Source organism: Lampetra fluviatilis, chromosome 49 (assembly GCF_964198595.1).
Source record: "Lampetra fluviatilis chromosome 49, kcLamFluv1.1, whole genome shotgun sequence".
In the NCBI taxonomy this organism is placed as follows: domain Eukaryota; kingdom Metazoa; phylum Chordata; class Hyperoartia; order Petromyzontiformes; family Petromyzontidae; genus Lampetra; species Lampetra fluviatilis.
The window spans coordinates 8,272,723-8,294,859 of record NC_136323.1 but is presented as its reverse complement, the minus strand read 5'-3'; the positions used below and the strand labels follow the sequence as shown (position 1 = coordinate 8,294,859).

Here is a 22,137-nt window from a genome sequence, read left to right as displayed (position 1 = left end):
TGGGTGCATTGTGTTCTGCCAGACACGCTCCGAATATTTGAGTTGTCCTTGACACGATGAGGCGCTCGTTCTCCTGGCTTCGACCTTTTATTTTTTTAATGCCGAAAACGGTTGTGTGCAAACCCGGGCAAGCGATCCAGCGCAACGCATGGCCCAGTTGATTCTCGGCACGATAATAAGGGAGAAGGCAAAGGTGCAGCCCTGCAACGACTTGCTGACACCACTGCCGGCGGAAGTGCTTTCCGTCGAGGTGAGCTCTAGAAAGCTCCAGAAAGCTCTGTTAGTGGTCGTAAGAAAGAGATGAGGGGTGCCCCCACGTTTTACCCTACCACAAACACACACTACCTACCAATGGATTAACTGTTGTGCACCCATTTATGCTGCCAGGTAGAGAGAGGGGGGCGGTGGTGAGGGGAATTTAATGAGCTCGCTCCGGTTGTTTTAACTGCCGCACCGGGAGGTGGAATCGAACCGGCTACCTCTGGATTGCAAGTCCAGTGTCCTAACCATTACACTACGGCAAAGTGATAATGTCGCACGGAAAACACTGAGTAGTGCCACATCGATGTGTGCGATAATGTGGAGAAATTGAAACAGACATCCGGGATAATCCTGAATGAATCCTATAGGAGCCTACAGGGAGAATCAAATTCCCGTGGAATCTATATCGGGCATTCAATAGAAATCCCATAGGATTCAGCCGTAATAGATGCGTTGTGGCCAGGAAGTAAATGGTGAAGGTTAAGAGGTTAATGAAGCAGCATATGCTACTTTTGGGTACCACCAAATTGGGTTGTGTGTGATTGTGTGCGTATCCGTGTTAAGGCACATGTGCATGCATCTGTGTTCATGTGTGCTTGTATATGTGTGTCTGTGTGCCGGCTTTCATAGGTCCTCGCTCGCAGCACTTTCCCCAAAAGTCTGTCAAGGCTATATGGGGGATATTTGTCTTTGTATGTATGTGGGTCAGAGTGGTTAGTGCACTGCGCTACGAACTTGTCGAACCGAGATCGATTCCCACTCACGGCCAACACCAGTGATGATTATCTGAATCAATCCTGGGCCTCCCATAGGTCAACTCAGCCTCAAATGAGTACCTGGTGCAACGTTTAAATACAGGGTGACCCAAAAAAAACGGGCCCCGTGTACACTTTATGTGATATCTCCTTTATTTATTCATCGATTGCCCTTATTTTACAGGACATGGCAGAATCAACGACCGTGAGTACACCAAGACCCCAGTGGGAGCTGGGACAAAGAATACACTGTGTTAAATTTTACTACAAGACAGGCTCGTTTAAGAAAACCCAGGACAGTTTCATGCGTCAGTTCGAATGTGAAAAGGCTCCATCCAAAAGCAGAATTCAGAACTGGGTGGCCCACTTCGAGAAGTATGGGACCGTGGAGAACCTCAACGCTGCCAGTGAGAACCGTCCAAGCCACTCGGGACGTCCCAAGAAGCGAACAGCCGAGCTGGTCGAAAGTGTGAGAGAGTCTCTCCAGCAGAGTCCGAAACGCTCTGTGCGTAAGCGAAGTCAGTCCCTCGGTATGTCCCGTGAGACTTGCAGGAGAGTGCTGGTGAACGATATCAGGGCTTACCCATACAAAATACAGACGCTGCAGACCCTTACAGCCTCAGACAAGAAGCAGAGGAGCGCTATGGCAGTCAAGATGCTCGAGAAGATCGAGGAGACACCAAGTTTCCTTAACCTCCTTTGGACCTCAGATGAAGCCCACTTCCATCTTGACGGAAAGGCGAACTCCAAGACAAATGTCTTCTGGGGGTCCTCCAGACCCAATGAAGTAGCCACCAAGCCCTTGCACTCTCCTAAGTGCACGGTGTGGGCTGCAATCTCGGCCAGAGGCATCATCGGACCAATCTTCATCGAAGAATCTGGCGCAGCAGTGACAGTCACCAAGGAGCGGTATGTGGAGGTCCTCAAAACCTTCAAGAGTGAGCTCCAGACCCTCTACCCGTCGCTCATGAGCAAGTTCTGGTTCCAGCAAGACGGAGCAAGTTCTCACACCTCAAACCTGTCCCGAGATTGGCTGAAAGAGAACTTCGGAGGCCGAGTGATCAGTCTCAAGACTGATTTTGAGTGGGCACCCCATAGCCCGGACCTAAGCCCCCCAGATTTTTTTCTTTGGGGCTATTTTAAGGACAGAGTCTACGCAGGGAAACCCAGAACCATCACGGAACTCAAGGAAACCATCAGGGAGGAGATGAGAGCCATTACCAATTCAGTCTGTAAGAACGTCATGGACAACTTCGTGCTGCGCCTCAAGAAATGCACGGAGCTAAATGGAGGCCATCTAGAGCACATGCTGTAGAACGGAGAAAAAAAGGCCAAAGACCCTAGTGTTTTGATTTGATGTTTTGAATATAATAAACTAGTTATGACCAAAGTTTCATTTCATTCGGACAAAACACTAAGAAACGGGGCCTAATTAGAGTTGGGGCCCGTTTTTTTTGGGTCACCCTGTATTACCACTGGGGAGACAAAGGTGGCAAGGTGTGGTGTTGGCCACCCACCCCCTCGTGTGCCATGCTGGCTTTCATCGGTGCTCGCCAACAGCACTTGCTCACACAGAATGTCAGGCTACATGAGGGATTTTTTGTCTTTGTGTGTGTCCGTGTGTATGTGTGTCTGTATGAATGTATTTGCATGGACTGGTGCTTATCTTTACGTCTCTATATCTGTCCGTCTGTATGTATGTGTATGAATGCATCGGTATCATATGGATGCACACGAGCACATGCGATCTCAGCGTGTGTGTATGTGTGCACGCATTTGTGTGTATCTTTATGTGTCTATATATCTGTCTTTATGTATTTATGGGTGTGTGTGTGTGCGCGTGTACGTGTATTTTATGCGGTTGTGTGGGGAGCTGCAGTGCAGCGGTTAGTGCTTGGCGCGATGAACCCGATGACCCAAGTTTGATATCTGCTCACGGCCATCACCAGTGACAAATACCTGAACCGGTCCTGGGCCTCCCCAAGATTGACTCAGCCTTAAATGAGGCAGTTTGGTAACACATCAGCACTGGGGAGATAAAAGTGGCGGCCAATGTGTGGTGTTGTCCTCCATAGGTGCTCGCTAACAGCACTTGCCTCGACACTCCGTTGAAAGCTATAGGGGGGGGGGGGTATCTTTGTCTTTGTGTCGTATGCATATACATGAGCAGGTACGCACTCGCGCGAGCTCCTATGACAGCCCATCAGTCCTTTGTGCACATCAGCGGGTCCAGTGTGTGGCACATTGGGTGGCCTTAACGTGCGCAATTTATGAAGCGTGCCACACGTGCTCCGTTCGGAAATGTTATTGTCGACACGGTGTCACATGATCGCGGCACGGCCTCCAGCGCCGTCCAAGGTTACGGCAAATTTCCGAACGCCGAACATTTTGAACGCGAATTGTAAAAGCGAGTCAATAAATAACAGCAGTGGTTCATTTTTTTTGTGCCAATGACACTTTACAAGCCGTGCGTCAGTTGTCCGACCAGCACGTGGAATTAAAAGCTTCCCTTTGTTCGCGGTGCTTTAATAGAGATAATTGGAGGTTTAGATTTTGTCGACCAGGGAAGGTGAATGCTAATTTTATGGTAATAAGCCATGTCCCAATGGTCGTTTGGCCCACTTGTATTGAGGATACTCTTGGCTTTGTCCTGCTGAAATAAAAATAATAATGATATTTTAATTGAGAACGGGGAGGAGCGGTGAGCAGTGGGGGTTAGCACATCGCGCTATGAACCTGGAAACCTGAGTTCGATTCCCGGTCACGACAAACGACGGTAAAATCTGAATTGGTCTTGGATCCTCCCCCCCGTCACGAGCACACGGTGACTAGCGTGTTGAAGTATGGTTAAAAACACCCCAAGACCGACACAGCTTGAGGACTCCTTTATCTAATGCTAAATTGGATGAAGGGCTGTAAAGTAGAATACATTTATTATTAAACGTAGAATAGTGATGAGCAGAATATTCAATGTGGGTAGGTTTCTTTTGCACATTTCTGGTAGCCAAAGCGCTCATCTTTGTACAATGAAGGAACTTAATCTGCATGGAGAAATATCCCTTTCATTAAATGTGTACAAAGCCTCTTGCGCGGCACCTCTTGCCTAATTTAAACAATTAATTGTCATGAGTGCCCGCCCATTGCTATATATCAATGCGCAAAAATCGACTTCAGGATTTTAACTTCGGCGCCGTGGACATTTCGGATGAGGGTTTTAATGAAACACCGCGTCTGACCCGCTGCGGCTTTTATATTTTTTTTGCACGGGGGGGGGGCGATAAAAAAAAAGCGTTATCTAGTGAAAGCGGGCAAGAGACGGAGGGCTGTGCGAGGGAGACAGAGGCATGGGCCAAAAGATGAATTGCCCTTTGAATCCAATTTGTGAGGCGGAGGTTGGTGATGGAGTGGCGAGCGGCTCTGCGGCTGTTTGTCGGGAGGGCTCAGATAATTAACTGGCCTGTGCTTCATTTGTCAAGCATCTCCACCTATTGAGCTGGTGGTGGGGCACATTTTCCCAGAGCCCGCTGGTGCACAGCTACTGATAAAACCTGCCTCTGTGCTTTTTTGTACGTTATTTTGCTTTGCTTGATTTTGTTTCACTATTTTTTGTTTTTCTCTCCCTCGTATGAACTTTTCGGCCTGTTTGCTACGTTCGCTTTATCGCTCTGCCTGGGCTGCTCAAAGATAAAATATATATACAAAATACAATAAACGAACAAAAAACACCGTTTAAATTTTGTTAATGGATGTAGTTAGGAAAATAATCATCAATGTGGATATATTTTTTAAAATGTTATTTGAGTCACCGATGACTGTGAGTGGACACATTTCATCAAGCGTGACGATGGCGACCACTGCTGCCCACCAGAGACCCAAGCGTGTGACCGACTGTAACGAGACGAAAGATAATTCAGTCATGTGATTAGAGACTGCCGTGCACCGAGGAAGAACAATGGACATTGGCCATATCCGTATGTAATAGGATTGACTGAATTCACTGATTGGCTGACCTGGTAATATAGGGTGGGGAGTTGGGGAAATTGACTTAGGTGCCCTCACGCCAACATTTCACAATTCGCAACGTATGTGGCTGTTTGATTTGAGTAGACGGAAGAGAATCAAGACGTCAGCGATGTAACTGGACCAATGATGATCAGAATCAGAATTTATCCTGGAGAAATCCGATGAGCTATGAAGCTCTTTTTCACAGATGCCCAGGAAGGGGTGGGTCAAAAAGTTACAACAGCAAACATTACAAAAAAACGATTAGTGCAAAGTACAGGAAATTAAAGCAAATCACTAAAAATAATAACAAATTGCAAGTACACCAATTCCTAAGCTTGCAGAAAAACAACAGCAAGAACAGTCCCAGACCTCACACCAAGACAACAACACACAGTCCCCCGATAAAATTGCACATTGAAATAAAATGTAACATAAAATTTTTACAATGGAACAAAGGTGTATTTTGCGAACATAATTTGATTGTAATTACCGGATTTAGGTTACGCGCTCGAATAGCACTTCAGCACGCATTCACCTTTCGCTTTATTCATTCAGTATAATCGCGCGTACTGCTTAGGGCAGGATGTGTTAAAGCAACTTCACACTAAGTCCTCGTGCCGGTCGCTGCTACGTCCAGTTCGTGAGAATGTGTTTTGATGTCATAAGCAAGTTGCTCCAAACACATTTTGCGATGTGGTTGTGAAAACAAAGCCCGTCCCCCTGCTGCGACGAGCCGTGGGGGTGGCATTAATATTCACCCGAGTCGCGTGATGGGAAAATTCCACGTTCCTATGGTGGAAACCAGGATGCCTTCAAAACAGAGCTGTCACGCGATTAAACCGATCCGCCAAACGGAATTGTCATGACCCAGAGATTGTGCATTGCGGCTTAGTGTAAAACCCGCCGTCTGCACGCAGGGTTAATTTCGATGGCAAAGTTAGCTTTAGGAGTCAATGCTTTTACTTTTTAGACCAGAGTGAACTGCGTGCCATTAGCGCCGGATACAGCCATATGTTTCGCTCGCTAAAAGCGAAACTCTTCAATGTCGCATGCATGTTTGATTTGAGGGCCTGTCAAAGGTTTAGTGAAAATAAGGACCAGAGGAAAGTTTCAAGGGTGTTACGGTGAACTTTACTTGCTATAATGTAACTATTTAACAGATGAATTACTCTGAAACTTGAACTTAAGTTAAGATTGCCCATCAACGATAGCCAATAAACCGAGTAACAGTCATGAAGCAAAGTCTCTTGTTAGATATGACACTTAGACTGGGGATAGTGAAATATAAGGCGTTTGCTTTTACATAAAAATCCATAGAATACATAAATCTCTCATTAGTATTTTGAAGCTAAGGCTTATATCTCTATTTCTAAGTCTTTATTTAATTTTAAAATATACAATCCAGCTAAGATGTGCTCTCTCTGGCAGTACACTCAATGTGAGAGTTCAAATCCCTTTTGGGAGTAACGCATTATCGGCAGCTGCTTCTCTGTGGTGTGGGGAGGCCCTCACCCAGTGTTGGATCGACAAAGGGCTGTATATATATACACGTGTGTGTATTCTGACTGTCGCTTGTGTTCATGTGTGCATGTGTATGGATGTTAAGTGGGGGGAACGGTAGGGCAGCGGTTAGTTCACTTCGATTGGAACCAGACGAACAGAGGTTCGATTTCTGGCTCGCGGCCAACATCGGCGATGAATATCTGATCCGCTCCCGGGCCTCCGCTGGTCAACTCGGCCTTCAATGAGCACTTGCGGCACTGGGGAGACAAAGGCGGCTGGGCTTGGTGCGGATCACCACCGCCCCCTTGTGTGGCGGCGTGCTCGCTTTCGCACGTGCTCGCGCTAACGGCACTTGGCCCATCTGTTCGACGCTGCACGCGGGGTATGTGTCTTTGCACGGTACGTCTGCAGTAAGGGCCATCCATTTAGTACGTATGCATGGAGGGGGGAGGGGGGTTAACCCAAATGCGTACGCTTGCGTATGGGGGGTCTACTGACAACGTACGCATAGGAAATGGGGGAGGGGGGTGAAGCCTCGATAATTATTTGTCTGCATTGGCCTTCAAATGAGTTAGATAGTCCGGCCGTGGACTATCTGTTTGCGTAAACACGTTCATATTATTAATCCTTGATCGTTTCTGCGTGGATTACATATCGGCCGTTCTATACGATTGGGGGGGGGGGGGTGGTGCGTCAAGCGTACGTACGCAGGTGGGGGGGGGGGGGGTGTAAAAAGTTCGCGTGTGTACAGGGAGGGGGGGAAGGGGTCAAGTTTTGACAGATTTTTGCGTACGTACTCAATGGATGGCCCCTAAGCAGCGCTGCTTATGAAACGCTGTGGATAACCTCTCTTTACCTCCTGACCTTGGCTCGGCGCGGCGGCAGTAGAGGCGTGGGCTTCTGGCGCAGCTGGCTCGCTACCCCTGGGCACCTGGCGCTTCACATCGTGCCAGTCCACGGCTACCTCCGGAGCACGGGAGAGAAACGAAACGAATATAAATTAGTGCATCCGCTGCAAGCCTCGTCGAGGCGAAACGAGCACAAAGGGAATGGGGAAAGGGAAAAAAAGAAACGTGTAACGGATTGCGTTGTTCGTGCACATGTATTTACATGACACTCACCCTGAAATCATGTATTCATTATCAGGGCAGCAGTGGCGCAGTGGTTACCGCACGCACATGCTGAACGAGGGCCTCCCCACGCCGTGCGGGTCGCAGGGGGGGAGGGACTATTTGACCATACTTCACCATTGCTCGTCAGTGCGGGTTTGTGAGCATAGACTTGAGCGACCGAAGTCTAATTTTGATTCCTGGTCATGGCTACCATCAGTGGCGAGGGATATCCGAACCTTCCCTTGGGTCCCCCCCCCCCCACATCACCAACCCTCGCCGACTGGCCTGCTGTGAAGTACGGTTTCAACGAGCCCCATAACCGACACGGCATGGGGAGGCCTTCATCCAGCAGTGGATTTACACCGGGCCGGACATTGTCAATGTTGATCCTTTCGCCGGGCTGCAGGCATTCCTCCCATCATCCCCTGTATCCCGGCGAAGAAATAAAAAAAGGCAATTTACGTGACATCCAGAGAAAATGGCCTTCCCAGCCAGAGGTGGTGGCCCAGTTGCCTGTCAATAGCCATCAGTATAAAACAGAGCATTAGATAATAATCGTCGTGGCCTCCATGAGACGAACAAGGCCCCATTAATGAGGGCTGCTTGCACGGGCATCGATGTCCCGTTAAGGAACTGTTTTGCTTCAATGGATTTCCGCCCCCTCCCTGCCCCCCCCACAAACATCTCGGCTACTTTTGAGAGGAGCCCGAATGCAAAACCTACTGGCACTCCCATTTCATAGCGCCAGAGCAAGATTGCTTTTCATGATGGCGGGTGGGGTGGGGGAGTTAAAAGTAATGGTCGGCGAGGATTTTTCATCACCTCTGTAATGTGCCGCATATGGTCTCTCGATTCGGTCTGATAACGAAGCCAGAAATATTAACTGTGGGGGGACATGAGCGCGGAATTATCATGTCGAGCGCACGTTTGGGCATTCGTATTAAATCGGCCCCGGGGATGGCACCCCCGCGACTCTCGGCTGGATGTGCGAGAGTTCAAATCCTGTTTGGGGCGTTGACTCCTCAGCCCACCATGTCTCCCCGGTTTGTAAGAAGTCAACAGTGGTGGGCCTATAGACATCCTGGGCCTCGACTTGGTTATTGGGAATTCCGAGCACTGGCTTAAGAACTCCCCCCCCCCCCCCCCTAAAAAAAAAGAAAGATGATGGCATCCAATTGTTTGTTCGAACCGGAAAAAAAAATCAACACTCTTCGTGATATGTTCTTGGTTCTTTCGCTAAAGTCACGTAGAAGGGAAACAATAAAATACATTTCTTGCTGTGGTTTTCACACCTGATGATTGCTTGTGTTGCAATCTAAACGTCGTGAGAATTGTATTGTTTTATATTTTATTATTTTATTGTTTCCCTTCTACGTGACTTTACCGAAAGAACCAAGAATATGAATCCCTGCAGTCACGAAAGCTTTAAATCGAAATTTAACTCTTCGTAATAATTTAAGCTGCGGGGTTTTTGATTGACGACATGATTTCTAAGTCATTTATTCATTTTGTGTGTGTGTGTCAAGAAGTTGTATGACAATTTCATTAGTTCACCAATCAAAATGAATAATGACAATCTGGATACGTGCGTCGGTAATGGGTTCATCGCACGAGCCCCGTGCAGCCACCTGTGGCGCTGCACGCACCACGACGGAGGAACGGCGACTCGGTCAAAGCGTGAAAATGCGTCAATTTGCAATGCGGGTTAATCGTTCAACTACGCCTGTCTGCGCATGTGTCACATGCTGTATACGAACACACACCCCGTTTTATTTTTCAAGTCACGATTAATGAGCACCGCACCCGAAGGCCCAAAATGCCAAAGCCGCATGCAGCGTACGGCGCTGTTCAAGGTGTAATAAACAAGAGTTGATGTATATTCTTGGTTCTTTCGAAAGAACCAAGAATAAGAATCCCTGCAGTCACGAAAGCTTTAAATCGAAGAGTTTATGTGCTTATTGTATCGAGCAAGGTTTATCAAGCTTTTACGAAAGTGACGAGGGAATTCAAAAGTGGAGCAGTGTGACAATTTGATTCAATTCCAACCTTCTGTAAGTGTTGGGAAAATCCATGACAACTGGAAATCGCTGGCTACAGGCCCTCTCGTTACCTTGGCTTCAGGAGGCGCAAGGCGACGCTGAACATTGACGACTTCGGCCGTAACTGACGAGTCATAATGAGAGCGAAACTGGTCTAGGGTCGTCTCTTTGTTTCGCCGCTGACTGGTGGGGGATTGGTCACATTTTCAACTCTCTTTGGAGCTGTGGAGCAGACGAGGCATGGAGAGCGTTGTACATGCAATGTGGGGGCCATATGTTTCTGTCGTTTACCCGGAGCACACCTTTGTGTGTTGTTATCTACGCACGCGGTTGCCGTGTCGGCGCGCTCGCTGTCTCTGACCCTACCTCGCCGTGCTGGTCGTTGTGCGTGCAGGCTGCTCATTTACGGCAGGTACTGCAGTCAGCTGGAGGGAGCCCACACGTGCATCAACCGGCTGCTGCAGACGCGGGAAGATTTCAAGAACAAGCTCGACGTACGTTCCCCCGGTTTTTTGCACGCGTGGACACGTGAACGCGCATGCATGTGCGTGGGGAGAGGCGCTGTACGGGGAGCGGTGGTGTCGTGGTGAGCGCTACGCTGCGCTACGAACCCGGCGACCCGAGTTCCATTTCCCGCTCACGGCCAACACCGGTGACGATTATCTGAACCGGTCCTATGCCTCCCCTAGGTCGACTCAGCCTCAAATGAGTAGCTGGTGCGATGTGTAAACATCGCCACTGGGGAGACAAAGGCGGCCGCGTGTTGTGTTTGCCACCCACCCCCCCTTGTGTGCCGTTCCGGCCTTCATAGCTGCTACTTTCTAACAGCACTTGCCCGAACATTTTGTAAAGGCTATACGGGGAATCTTTGTTTTTGTCTTTGGAGTGGCGCTGTACCAATTAGCACCCTGTACCATGACCCCAGTTTTAACGCAAGTTGTATATTGACAGCACCAGAGCCGGTGTCAACATTTTTCTCTTTGCTCGTAGTCTGTGCTTAGTCACCGGTAACCTGTGGAGTTTTAGCCACGTCTTCGTCTGTAGACATCGCGTGTGAGCGTGAACTCGTGAAGGGGGCGCACAATATTACCAGACTCGCTGTGGATTCCCACACATCTCTCTGTGTGTCTCTGTTTGTCAAATTTCACACTTAACTTATAATTTTAGCAATCTTTGGAGAAGGTAATCAACCAGGCTATGCGTTAACTGTGTGTTAGCCGACTCTCTGTGTTGCATTGCATTACATTTCCCAAAAAATTGCTACATTTTGTTTCCTCAAACTGCCTATTTCTCTCTCTAAAATGTACCAGGCTCTCATAGGTCCATTCGCTCTTTCTCTCCCTCGGTCGTTTCGGGGTGGATTTCCACATAACTCTCTCATAGACATGCTAATTCTCTGCTCCAGCAGACCCACCTCTCTCTACCCCCCCCCCCCCCTCTCTATATAAGGCCACGACACAGAGGCATTGGGTCTCTGTGTGTCTATGTTGTGTGTCTCTCTCTGTGTGTCTCTGTGTTGTCTCTCTCTGCTTGTGTGTCTGTCTGTGTGTCTCCGTGTCTGTGTTGTGTCTCTCTCTCAAATTTAGTTCTACCTGATGACGACTGCTTGTGTTGCAATCGAAACGTCGTATTATATTATTTAATTAATTTTCTTTCTACGTGACTTTACCGAAAGAACCAAAGAGTAATTCCTGCGGTCACGAAAGCTTCCAATAAAGTTTTTTTTACCAGATTCGTTCAAGCTCGGTAGATATTTTTACATATGTCCAATGATCGTTTTTGGACTCTCTGAATGCCACGAAGTCTGTAATAATGTTCCTGTATTATCTTAGTATTCATTCAGACTCGTCAATATCATCTCATCGTGAGTCCGTTAAGCTTCGTCATCACTGGTGTTAGCCATTACCAAGAAATTAACTTTGGTCGCTTGGTTCATAGCGCAGTGTGCTAACCATAGCGCCACTACTCCACCCCGATAGGTATCTGTGTATCAGCAATTTCACTGGAATGGCCTTTTGCAGGTAAGAGCACACAAATGTGTTTGACTCAAGATAGGTGCAAATGTAAAGGGGCAGCCCTTGCAATTACTCGCTCACACCACTGCGGGTGGATTTTACACGGGAGGTTATTTGGCCTACTTCTTCAGGTGGGACCACCCAACACTTTACACCACCACGCACGAACGAGCCCATCGACTACCTGCGACGTCACCAATTTGCACCACAGCCGGGTGACTCAGAAGCGGTGGGGAGGCATTGAAGGGACTTGCACCGCTGTTTTTGTGTTCATCTGCCGCGACCTCTGGATTGCAAGTCCGGCGTGCGAGCCATTGCCCCGTGGCAGCAGTGCCCCTTGCACCTCCGATTAGCACGGTCGGCTGCGTACGGTGCGATCGAAGTTCAACATACGTACATACAACGTACATACAACGTACGTACATACAACGTACGTACGTACATACATACAACGTACATACATACAACGTACGTACGTTGTATGTATGTACGTACGTACGTTGACTCGGGATGCTCGTTCGGAATAGCCGCGCGTGCACATTTTGGTTTTTTTTGCGATGTCCTTTTCCCCGGCGTGCTCGCGCCCAGCCCGCGCTATTGACCGAGCGGTGCTCCCCTTTATGGCCCGTCGTGTTTTATTCATTGCAATTACCTGGCAGCATTAACCTCTCCCTCCTCCCGAGCTCGCCGCTGCTGTGTGTGGAGGTGCATAATGTCTGGGCTGCCGCAAAGCGCGATGCATTCAAAGACAAAGATCCTCCCGTGTAGCCTTCACAGACTGTTGGGGCAAGTGCTGTTAGCGAGCACCTGTGAAGGCCGGCACGGCACGGCACACGAGGGGGTGGGTGGCCAGCACCGCGCCCGACCGAACTTTGTCTCCCCAGTGGCGATGTTTAGACACCGCACCAGGTACTCATTTGAGGCTGAGTCGACTTAGGGGAGGCCCAAGATCGGTGAAGATAATCGTCACTGCTGTTGGCCGTGAGCAGGAATGTAATTCGGGTCGCCGGGTTCATAGCGCAGCGCGCTAACTACTATACCTCCACTCCCCAAATTCACACACACCCTGCCTTCACAAGGTTATCGTTTTTCCACCTATGTTTTTGGGTAAATAAACATAATTTTCATCAGGGAGCCATGATTAATCCACCACTGGTTGAAGGACTCCCCAAGTTGTCGCCATTTATTGCGGTCTCGCGACATGATGGTCAGACCTGCACGTGAGTTGATTTCAGCACTCCGTCTCCGTGGTCGACGTACTCTCTCTCCGGCGGATTCTTAATTTGGCCCTCCGCTTTGTTGTCAGGATTGACCGCTGGTTAGGAACTCTTCTGGCAATTCCTGTGTAGAGTGACATCACAGCCGTGCAAAGGCAGCGTGTGGATGCTTCCAAGGTGGCTCTGGTACAGTGTGTCGTGAAGTGGTGGATAGGGTCACGTCGTGAATTTTCTCGTGAAGGGAAACGTCAAGATGAGAGTGAAAGTGCAGCCCCTGCGATTGCTTGTCGATGCCACTGCGGAGGGAATGGCCCCCACTCGAGGGAGCTGTCACAGAGCCCCTTCTCTTCTAGTGGCGAGTTGTGGGGGCGCCGTGGTGGCGATGTGTTAACTACTTCGCCTGGTATTCAGGAGGTTAAGGGTTCGAGCCCGACCCTAACACCTCCTGTATATTTGGAGATTGTACGTCTCTCTGCTCGTGGATGTTCTCTGGGTCCTCCGGTTTTTTCTTTCACACTTAGAATCAACGTGCGTTTAGAGTATTTGGCTGCTATACATTTGCACACTATAAGCCACTTCGTTGGGCTATCATTTGTGGGCAGGTCACTTCTGAAAAAGAGCTTATATAGTTCACTGGGCCTTACCCGGTGAAATAAAAATAGTTTTAGTTTAGTTTTCCCCTACCCACACTTTACCCCATCGCATGCGATTTGACTCGCTGAGAATGTCAAAACGTCTTAAATTGACATGCGGGTGGCTGCATAGTATGGTCATGTGTGCCTCTCACGCAAAAAGTGTGAGTGCATGAAAAAGGTTTAAAAATGAACTTGAGTCAGTAGACAAAGTGACTGGGACGTCAAAGCAGATGTCAACGAGATGGTTGCGTACGTGTCCCTCACGAATGCGGCACTCAGATGGGACAAATGCATGTGGGTGACAGTGGGAATACCCAGAAGAATGTGGTCCATTTCACTCGCTGCACTTCACATTTTTTCCGAAACTAAAAGTGCGTGTTCGCCTTGAAGCACTCTCATACACGGAAGGCCGATGTTTAGGACACAAAGGGCCTTCTTCAGAGCACTAGGAATGTTCAAGCAGCATCAGTGCAGTACAAAGGTGCATCGACCTTTTGACTCGAGGTGTCTCTGTGGAAGCTGGCACACGAAACGCACGTGTGAGATGCACGACAGTCCGCCCAGGCATCACAGTGTCGTCAGTCCACTGCTGGATGCGGGCCTCTCTATGCTGTGCAAGTCGTGGGAGATCGTGCTGGTTGGTCGAGGCAGGACACATAGATATGACATTCTTCTTCTTTCGTATGGCATGTAAGCAACTGTCCTCCAACCAATCCAAGGCGGCAGTAGACACTGTACGGATTGCACCGGTACCGCCAGGGTGTGCGTGGGCGGCTCACTCGTCGGTGGTGTGTTTGATGGTTTGGGCTTTACCACAGTCGCATATTGGCGATTCTTTGATTTTCCATTTATGGAACAACGTGTACGCCGAACATCTCCCGCGCTGCGTCCGAGCCCGGCTCAGCGTGGTCCACAGCCGTCGTGAGAGAGAGAATCCCGGCACTTCCACGGTCGGGTCCTCAATGATGTTCTTGTTTCCCACGTTCGTAGCCGCGCCACCCTTCAGACCGTCGAGTGCCGGTGTCTTTATTTTCAGCTGCCAGGAGCGGAGGCGCCTACCCAGAAAGGCTTCCTGGATTTAAGCCGAGGGCGTGGAGGTTCCTTTATGTCTTGGTGGAGCGGCAGGGCGAAGTTTCCCACGATCTTGTTGTGCTCCCGGATCGTCGCGGCAACACGTCGGATGTTGGCTGCAGCGATCTTCGCCAGCACAGGAAGCCACGGGTGTGGAGTGGACTTCAGACGTGACATGGGAAAGTAGACGTACCGTCCTGCGACGGAAATTGTCTTCACTGCCTGCTGCTCGTCACGGTAAAATAGAGAGGAAAGTCAGCTGGCCTGGTTGGCACAGTGCTTGGAGCCAAGTGACTCACGATGCGGAGGTTGTGAGTTTAAGTATTGGCTGGGGGGGAGGGGGGGGATGGGATTACTCAACACAATCATCTCATCCGGGGGCTGATAAAAAAAATGTCGCGCTCACGTGGGAAGTCCCGCTCTGGCTGTCCACACGGATTGACGCGTAGATGCCAAGGAGACGTCAGTGCCCACCAGCAGCTTGAGGACTACAAACAAGAAATGAGAACCCCTCCTCCTGACCCCCCCCCTGCCGTACTTATTTGGGCGGAACATCGCTTTGACTTTGGAAAGACTTAAACAGCGGCCGTCATATTCCGTTTTGTATACGTGACTGTCAGGTAATTATTGACTCGTCCAAAAGACTGCACACACGTCAAAGTCTTCACCTGCGCACACTGCACGGGCTGGCTGTACAGACAGACAGCGAAGACCCCCCTCTGCGATTCTTAAACATACACTCGTTGCTATGACTCATTGAGCCTCGAATGCGCCACATCTTGTCAGATCTTGAAATTTGAGACTGCCTGGCAATGTGTCAGCTTGAGCTGCGACAGAGGTCAGGACGTGGCAGTATATCAATGGATTCCTGAGTGTATCTGTGTGTAGCTTTGAATGTTTACCCGCCCAAGCATCGGGCTTTGAGATGCGCTTCTGCGGCCGTCTGGAACGCTCTTCCCTCCGATATTAGGAAGCCGCTGGAGCTTTGCACTTTTAATTCAAAATTAAAAAGTAATTTCTTTGGAACTGCTTTTAATATTTAGTTTGTTGTCCTTCCTCTGGATCTCCGATGAGCACGGTTGGCTACGTACTGTGCGAAAAAAGTTCAACATACATACTTGCGTGCACGCGTAGCGGGGTTTCTCCGTGTTCTCTAGTTTTTTCACTCGTGCCCGACGCTCGTTAATGGAATTGGCCAAACCTCCCAAAGCTGGAGCCCTCCTAAAGCATTATCAGTACTCAGTGAGGATTCCCTAGTTAAGGGGCATTATTATTATTAACACTTTCCAACTAAGGTTGAAAGCCTTTCTGTATTAGCTCCGCCCATCTGTCTGCAATGGGGGGGGCGGGAGGAGAAGGGGCACCCACCCTTACTCATCTAAGGATGAACCATTACACTCGTCAACAAAAAAAACATTTTTTTCTGGCCTGGACTTTTGCAGCTGTTTTAGATTAATTTCAGGGTGCTGATTCCAAATCTTGTCTCAGATTTGCTCTATCACATCTCATTTTTATGCTATCGGCATACCCCATTTTCATTGATTTTACCCGAAATTACCATGACACCGTTGGAATACCTCATGTCAGAAAAAGTGTATTGACCAGTGTTATGAATAAAATGTGATGATGAAGTAGTATCACTATGTCTTGGAGACGTTTACGAGCTCCCATTGTCTCATCACGGCCCGCAGACATTCTGCTGCCCTCTGCCGGCCTGGCACGGGGACTGCTGTTAGTATCAATCGCCAATTAAATACTTCCGTCGATAAACGCACGTGGCAAATTATTACGGATGACTTGTTATGCAGACCGAAAGGATTTTTTTTACAATTTTTTTTTTTACCACTTAAGGCCCACTGAGCTAAATATCTCTCTTTCAGAAGCGACCTGGCCACAAATGATAGCTCAACGAAGTGGCTTACCACGTGTGAATGTTCAGCAGCCAAATACTCTAAACGCGTGACGTTGATTCTAAATGCGGAGGGGAAAAGCCGGAGAACCCCGGAGAAAAATCCACGCGGCCACGTTGCAGAGAGACACCGCGAACTCCAACAGTACGTGTGGCCAGTGTGGCAGAGTGGACAAAATCACCTCTAGAGGGGGGGGGGGGGGGCCTCCAAGTAGGGCTCTCTCTCTCATGGAGGCCCTCACACTATCACAGTGGCGTGACTAGAAATGTTTCCACAATTAACATCTGGCCACCATAGTGAGATGAATTTTTACTGAAAACTTTCGTGACTGCAGGAATTCATATTCTTGGTTCTTTTGATAAAGTCACGTAGATAGAAACCAAATAATAAATAATATTTTCTATTTGAATACATTTTTATTATTTATATATATTTTTCTATCTACGTGACTTTCCCGAAAGAACCAAGAACATGGTAGAGATGCTAACGAGTTGGTAGAGGCAGCAGCTGCTTGCGTGAGGGCGGTGGCGGCAGTGGCGGCAGCGGCTGCAGCGCTGCAGTGTCCTCTGCCCAGTGCTCGTCTCCTCCCCAGCCGGGGAGCGGCGCCCTTCCCCTCGCTTCGGAGCGGCCGCTCGTTGGTGGCACTCTGTCGCGTGCCGCCCTGTGATGGATCGGCCAGCGATGGCCATGCTGGCTCCTGGGCCTAATGTGCCGTGTCATCACCCAGAGCCGGCCCCCTCCAAGGTTCTTGGGTTCAGTACCCTCTGGGCGAACGGATGAAAAATGAACGCCGTTCCTGCCTTTGTGAAAATGGTAAAAAAAATAAAGGACTCCCCGGTGCTGCGTGCGATCATTTCTGAGATGTTGACCAGGGATAAAAAAAAATGGTTTTGCAGAACACAACGAAAACCGCGGCGAAAAATGTGTCTTCGCTTAACTAGTTCACAGCGAGATCAGACGGAAGCAGATACCTGAGGGGGGAATTGCTCTTCCCTGCGGTCTTGTGGTCAAAGGCTCGAGCTAAGAGCCAATGAGTCAGATGCTGGGACGGGTCCAATTATGCGCTAATAGATGCACTACTCATGGTTTGTGTTTGATGCCAAATGCAGAACTCTAAAAGTGAAAACGCCGTGCAAATCTGCTCGCTGTCCCATGCCACTTTGGCAAAAACTGCTATCGTCGAAAGTATCTTCGTCCGTCTGTCACCTACTCGTCTCTCTGATATTTAAACTGTTGTGGCATCACGCTCAGGAGCTATTTGCCTTGATTCTGGGCTCGGCTTATGATCTGTACTACGTGTGGATGTCTCCTTGCAGGATGCAATAATTCTCTTAGTTTCCTTAGGGGCCGTCCATAAATGACATCACGCGATTTTGACCGATGTTTGACCCCCCTCCCCCCCTCGTCACACGGCGTCACAAAACGTCAGACCCCCCCTCAAATATGACGTCACAAAGCTCTGCCCCCCAAAAATCATATTTCAATTTTGAAAATAAAACGTGCTTCAAATGACTTTAAACTATTGTCATTGTAGTGCGTATTTAATGTGGCGCTGCACTCTGATGTTGTGTTAAAACACGTGTTAAAAAGGAGGCGTTGGAAAGCTGAAATTTAGCATAAAATTCACTTGAAAATATTCAACGTATAACTAAAACTGCAGATGTTCAGAATATTATATTGAAATTATCTTATAATTATAAAATATTAAAAGTAATTATAGCTATAAAAACATACTTGAAACTTTGTACGAAGCAAAATGGAGAGTACAATTATAACAATCACATATTCATTGCACAGAATGAAAATCCCTGGTAGAATCATTAGAATAAAAATGTTTAATAACAATCATTCAAAAAATTTACAAAATGTATGCTTCTCCATTCTCCCATGGAGAAGCCAAATGCTCCTTCATGGAATAAATCAAAGGTGACCTTAGTAAATTTAAATAATCAAATAGTTAATAATTAAAATTAATCAAAATTAGTGTTGTTATAACAATTATTTAATTAAGTAGAACGTGTTGTTTATATTTATTTAAAGTTGCGCCTTTTGATGTGACGTCACATTTCTCAACCCCCCCCTCCCGTCACAAATGTCTGACCCCCCTCCCCCCCCCCTAGGTGCGTGACGTCATTTATGGACGGCCCCTTTCCTGTGCAGCTCAATGTTAGAAACTCCTCTCCGACCTCTTATCACCTGACTCGGTCCAAGAGATGTTGCACCTCTCACTCACCGTCATCCACAAAATAAATGTCTCTATTGCTGCCCCTTTGGGTTATAGGTGTAAGGCTTCTGATGAACAACTCTGTAAAAATAAAGGTGTGTGTGCATATAAGGGGATGGAGCAGTGGCTATTGCACCACACGTTGAACCTGGTTAGCGGAGTTCGATTCCTGGCCAAGGCCAACATCACTAAAAAGTGACGTCTGAACATTTCCTGCCCTCCCCACTCCCAACTTCCCACCTCCGATGAGCACGGTTGGCTATGTACGGTGCAAAATAAGTACACACTTCACCAACACACACCCACACTAACCGGCCTGGTGAAGTATGGTCAAACAACCTCCATGTTCGACATGGAGTGCCCAGGACCTCATCCAGCAGGATATAGATCCTGGCAGCTGTTGCTGCGATTGCCGATGGCAATTATGCGCATGTGTGTTCATCTTCTTTCGTACCGTGCGGAGCCAACCTTGCTAATCGGAGATATAGCATGAAGGCACGAAGCGAAATGCGCTTCTGCCGAGGTGAACGCATCTTTGCCGGCGTGTGGAGATGACGGCGAGAGTAAAACAAATAGAAGAAATAAAAACGCAGTGCCGTCCATAAGCGTGGGCGAGGCTCGCGTGCCGACCTGACGAAAGGAGAGAGACGTAATGGAGCCGCTTGATCGGCGCCCGTTGAGAGTCGAACGTGATCCATCGCCGTGCTGTGCGGTTCTTCTTCTCCCCGCTGTTGACATCGCACCAGGGTAATCGACGCGGCCGTTTTTGTTTGTTTGTTTCTGCCCCGGCAGGAGTGCACGTCGAAGGAGAACGGAGGCAAGTTCTCCCTGCGTGACCTTCTCGTCGTGCCGATGCAGAGGGTGCTGAAGTATCACCTCTTGCTCAAGGTCAGGCGTTGCCCACGAGACCCCACCGAGGTCGCGTGCGTGCGCGGGTTCTTGCTTCAATTAGGGTTTCCACCTGCCCGGGTTGCTCCAGGATCACGCTCTCTTGAGGCGGAGGTCCTGGGGAATCATCTGCGTGTATCCTGGACACTCACGGTACATGAGGTCATGGGTTCGATCCCAATACTGACGACTGTTTATTTGGAGTTTGCTTGTTCTTCTGTTGGTCGCTTGGATTTTTCCCTCCATTTTTTGAAACACGCACTTACAGTATTTGGCTGCTATAAATGTCCACATGATCATAAGCTCTTCGTTGAGCTATCATTTGTGGCCAGGTCGCTTCTGAAAAAGAGATTTATAGCCCAGTGGGTTCTTACCTGTTAAAATCAAAAGTGTAATAGTTCAATAATAGATGTTCCGTCTCTAGGGATTATCCAGAGAGAATACTGAAACAAATACGGTGACTTAAAAAAAAAATTAAATCCATATCACTAAAACTTTAGCTTTTTACAGCTGTGAAATTATACACTCTCCCAAGACGATGCATTCACACGAAGCTCTCGGCACTCCACCGAAATCGTGACACGTTTTTTATTCCCACGGTGTGTCCTGATTTTTTTTGGTTGGCAACCGTCACGTCAATATTGAACACCGTCTGTAAGGATTACCCCCCATTGTACACATGGGGCTCCCAATCCAAGCACTCTGCAATCGCAGTGCCACAGCAGATCTCTTCATAGGGCCGAGGGACATCCACCTCTCTCAGTGGTGTTCCTCAATTGAAGGATTAGGAAATTGCATTTAAAACTATCACACGTACCGGGTGTCTGGGTGACAACTAGCAACTCTCATTGCTCGTGGGCTGTACGTGTTATTGGCAAGCTGGGATATAAAGTTGACCGCGTGGTTTTGCTCAGGGGCATCGTAAAAACGAACAAAATGTTTTGTTCTCGGAGCAAAATGCAAAATAATGCGACGGATCGATCCTCGTGAAACCAGCTTAACAGGGCACACCTGCAAATTAAAATCCTGTGCATGATTTGAGAGATTGTTTGACCATTGTCCATGGAGATATGATGGACAATGGTCTCAACGACGAGTCACATCCATCTGCTCACGTGTGCCCTTATGGCCCCGTATCAGTCCGCCTGCTTTGCTGGGTTTGGGCTTCCCCCAATACCGTGCCAGGTCATGGGGGGTTACTTTTTTAGGGTTGCCGAGGGCAAGTAGCATAGTACAATACAACAATGGATTGTGTTGCATTGCCGTTTGCTGCGGTGGCGTAGCGTTTAGCGCGCGGCGCTACGAACCTGGCGACCCGGGTTCGATTCCCGCTCCTGGCCAACACCAGTAACGATTATCTGAACCGGTCCTGGGCCTTTCCTAGGTCGAGTCAGCTTCAAATGAGTGCCTGGTGCGGTGTGTAAACATGGCCACGAGGGAGACAAAGGCGGTCGGGCGTGGTGCTGGCCACCCACCCCTCGCGTATCATTCCAGCCTTCACAGGTGCTCGCTAACAGCACCTGCCCCAACAGTCTGTTACGGCTCTACGGGGTCTCTTTGTCTTTGTCTGCTGTTCGTAATGTAGCAAAACTACTCGCAGGCTCACAAAGCAGTCTAGGAACCTTTTTAAAAACACGTTAAAAAGTGAAGCTAATGGGAACTTCTTAAAATGTATGAGATGTGTAATACGGCATTGCATTCTTAAGCCTAATATAGCCCAGGATATGAAAGTCTTTTGCAGAATCCACTGCATCTCGATGATTGATAACAGAAAGCAAAGTCGAGTGTGGCCCAGACACCATGATCATATGCTTTGTCAAAACACCGTACATCTTATTTGTGTACTGCAACATAATGAGAGAGAGAGAGAGAAAGAATCCACAATAAAAGGCAGGAAATGAAAAGGGAAAGCGAGCAGCAAAATGTCTGATGGCCGTGTTTATCTTGGCTGCGATGTGGACAAGAAGAAGGTGAAGTGCCAGACGGGAAATGGTGTCGTATCCGGATGAGGATTGTGGGCATTAAAAAGCAGCCGCACACTCACACCACGAATGTCATGGCACGCATCGCACGAGGTTAATGTAGCCTTCCATTTAAGTGTATTTTTAAATCCTTTATATTAAGTTCACTTGCTTGCTTGCGCGCTTACGACCGTGCAAATTTTTCGGTCGTTTTTTAACCCACTTCCCGTGATCCAATCGAGCTGACATTTTGCACACAGACTCGTTGTGCGTGACAATTTATTTTCGTGAAAAAAAAATCTCCAAAATTTTCCACTTTTTAGGAAAAAGAAATTTCATATTTAATTTAAAATACCAATGTGATAAAAATGAAACTCTTTCTCAAGAAAAACAGAAATGAATAATAAAATAAAACCGATGCCACGCATATAAAGGATTTATAGTGAAAAACTTTGTTTTTACGGGTTAATTTTTTTACTTCCTGCCAGCTCTGTAGAGACACTCCAAGTGTGTTTTTTCCAGTCAGGCTGCGTGTTGAGCA

The 22,137-nt window shown here is 48.2% G+C and overlaps 1 protein-coding gene across 7 annotated transcripts in view; it reads left to right on the top strand.

Annotated features, from left to right (window-relative positions):
• VAV2 (vav guanine nucleotide exchange factor 2) overlaps nt 1-22,137 on the top strand; it is a 221,975-nt gene that overhangs the window by 158,927 nt on the left and 40,911 nt on the right. For all 7 annotated transcript variants that reach the window (XM_078878060.1, XM_078878059.1, XM_078878063.1 and 4 more), the window contains 2 exons: nt 10,070-10,169; nt 19,540-19,635. In XM_078878060.1, the coding sequence (XP_078734186.1) occupies nt 10,070-10,169; nt 19,540-19,635 (196 nt within the window). The remainder of the gene's footprint in view (nt 1-10,069; nt 10,170-19,539; nt 19,636-22,137) is intronic.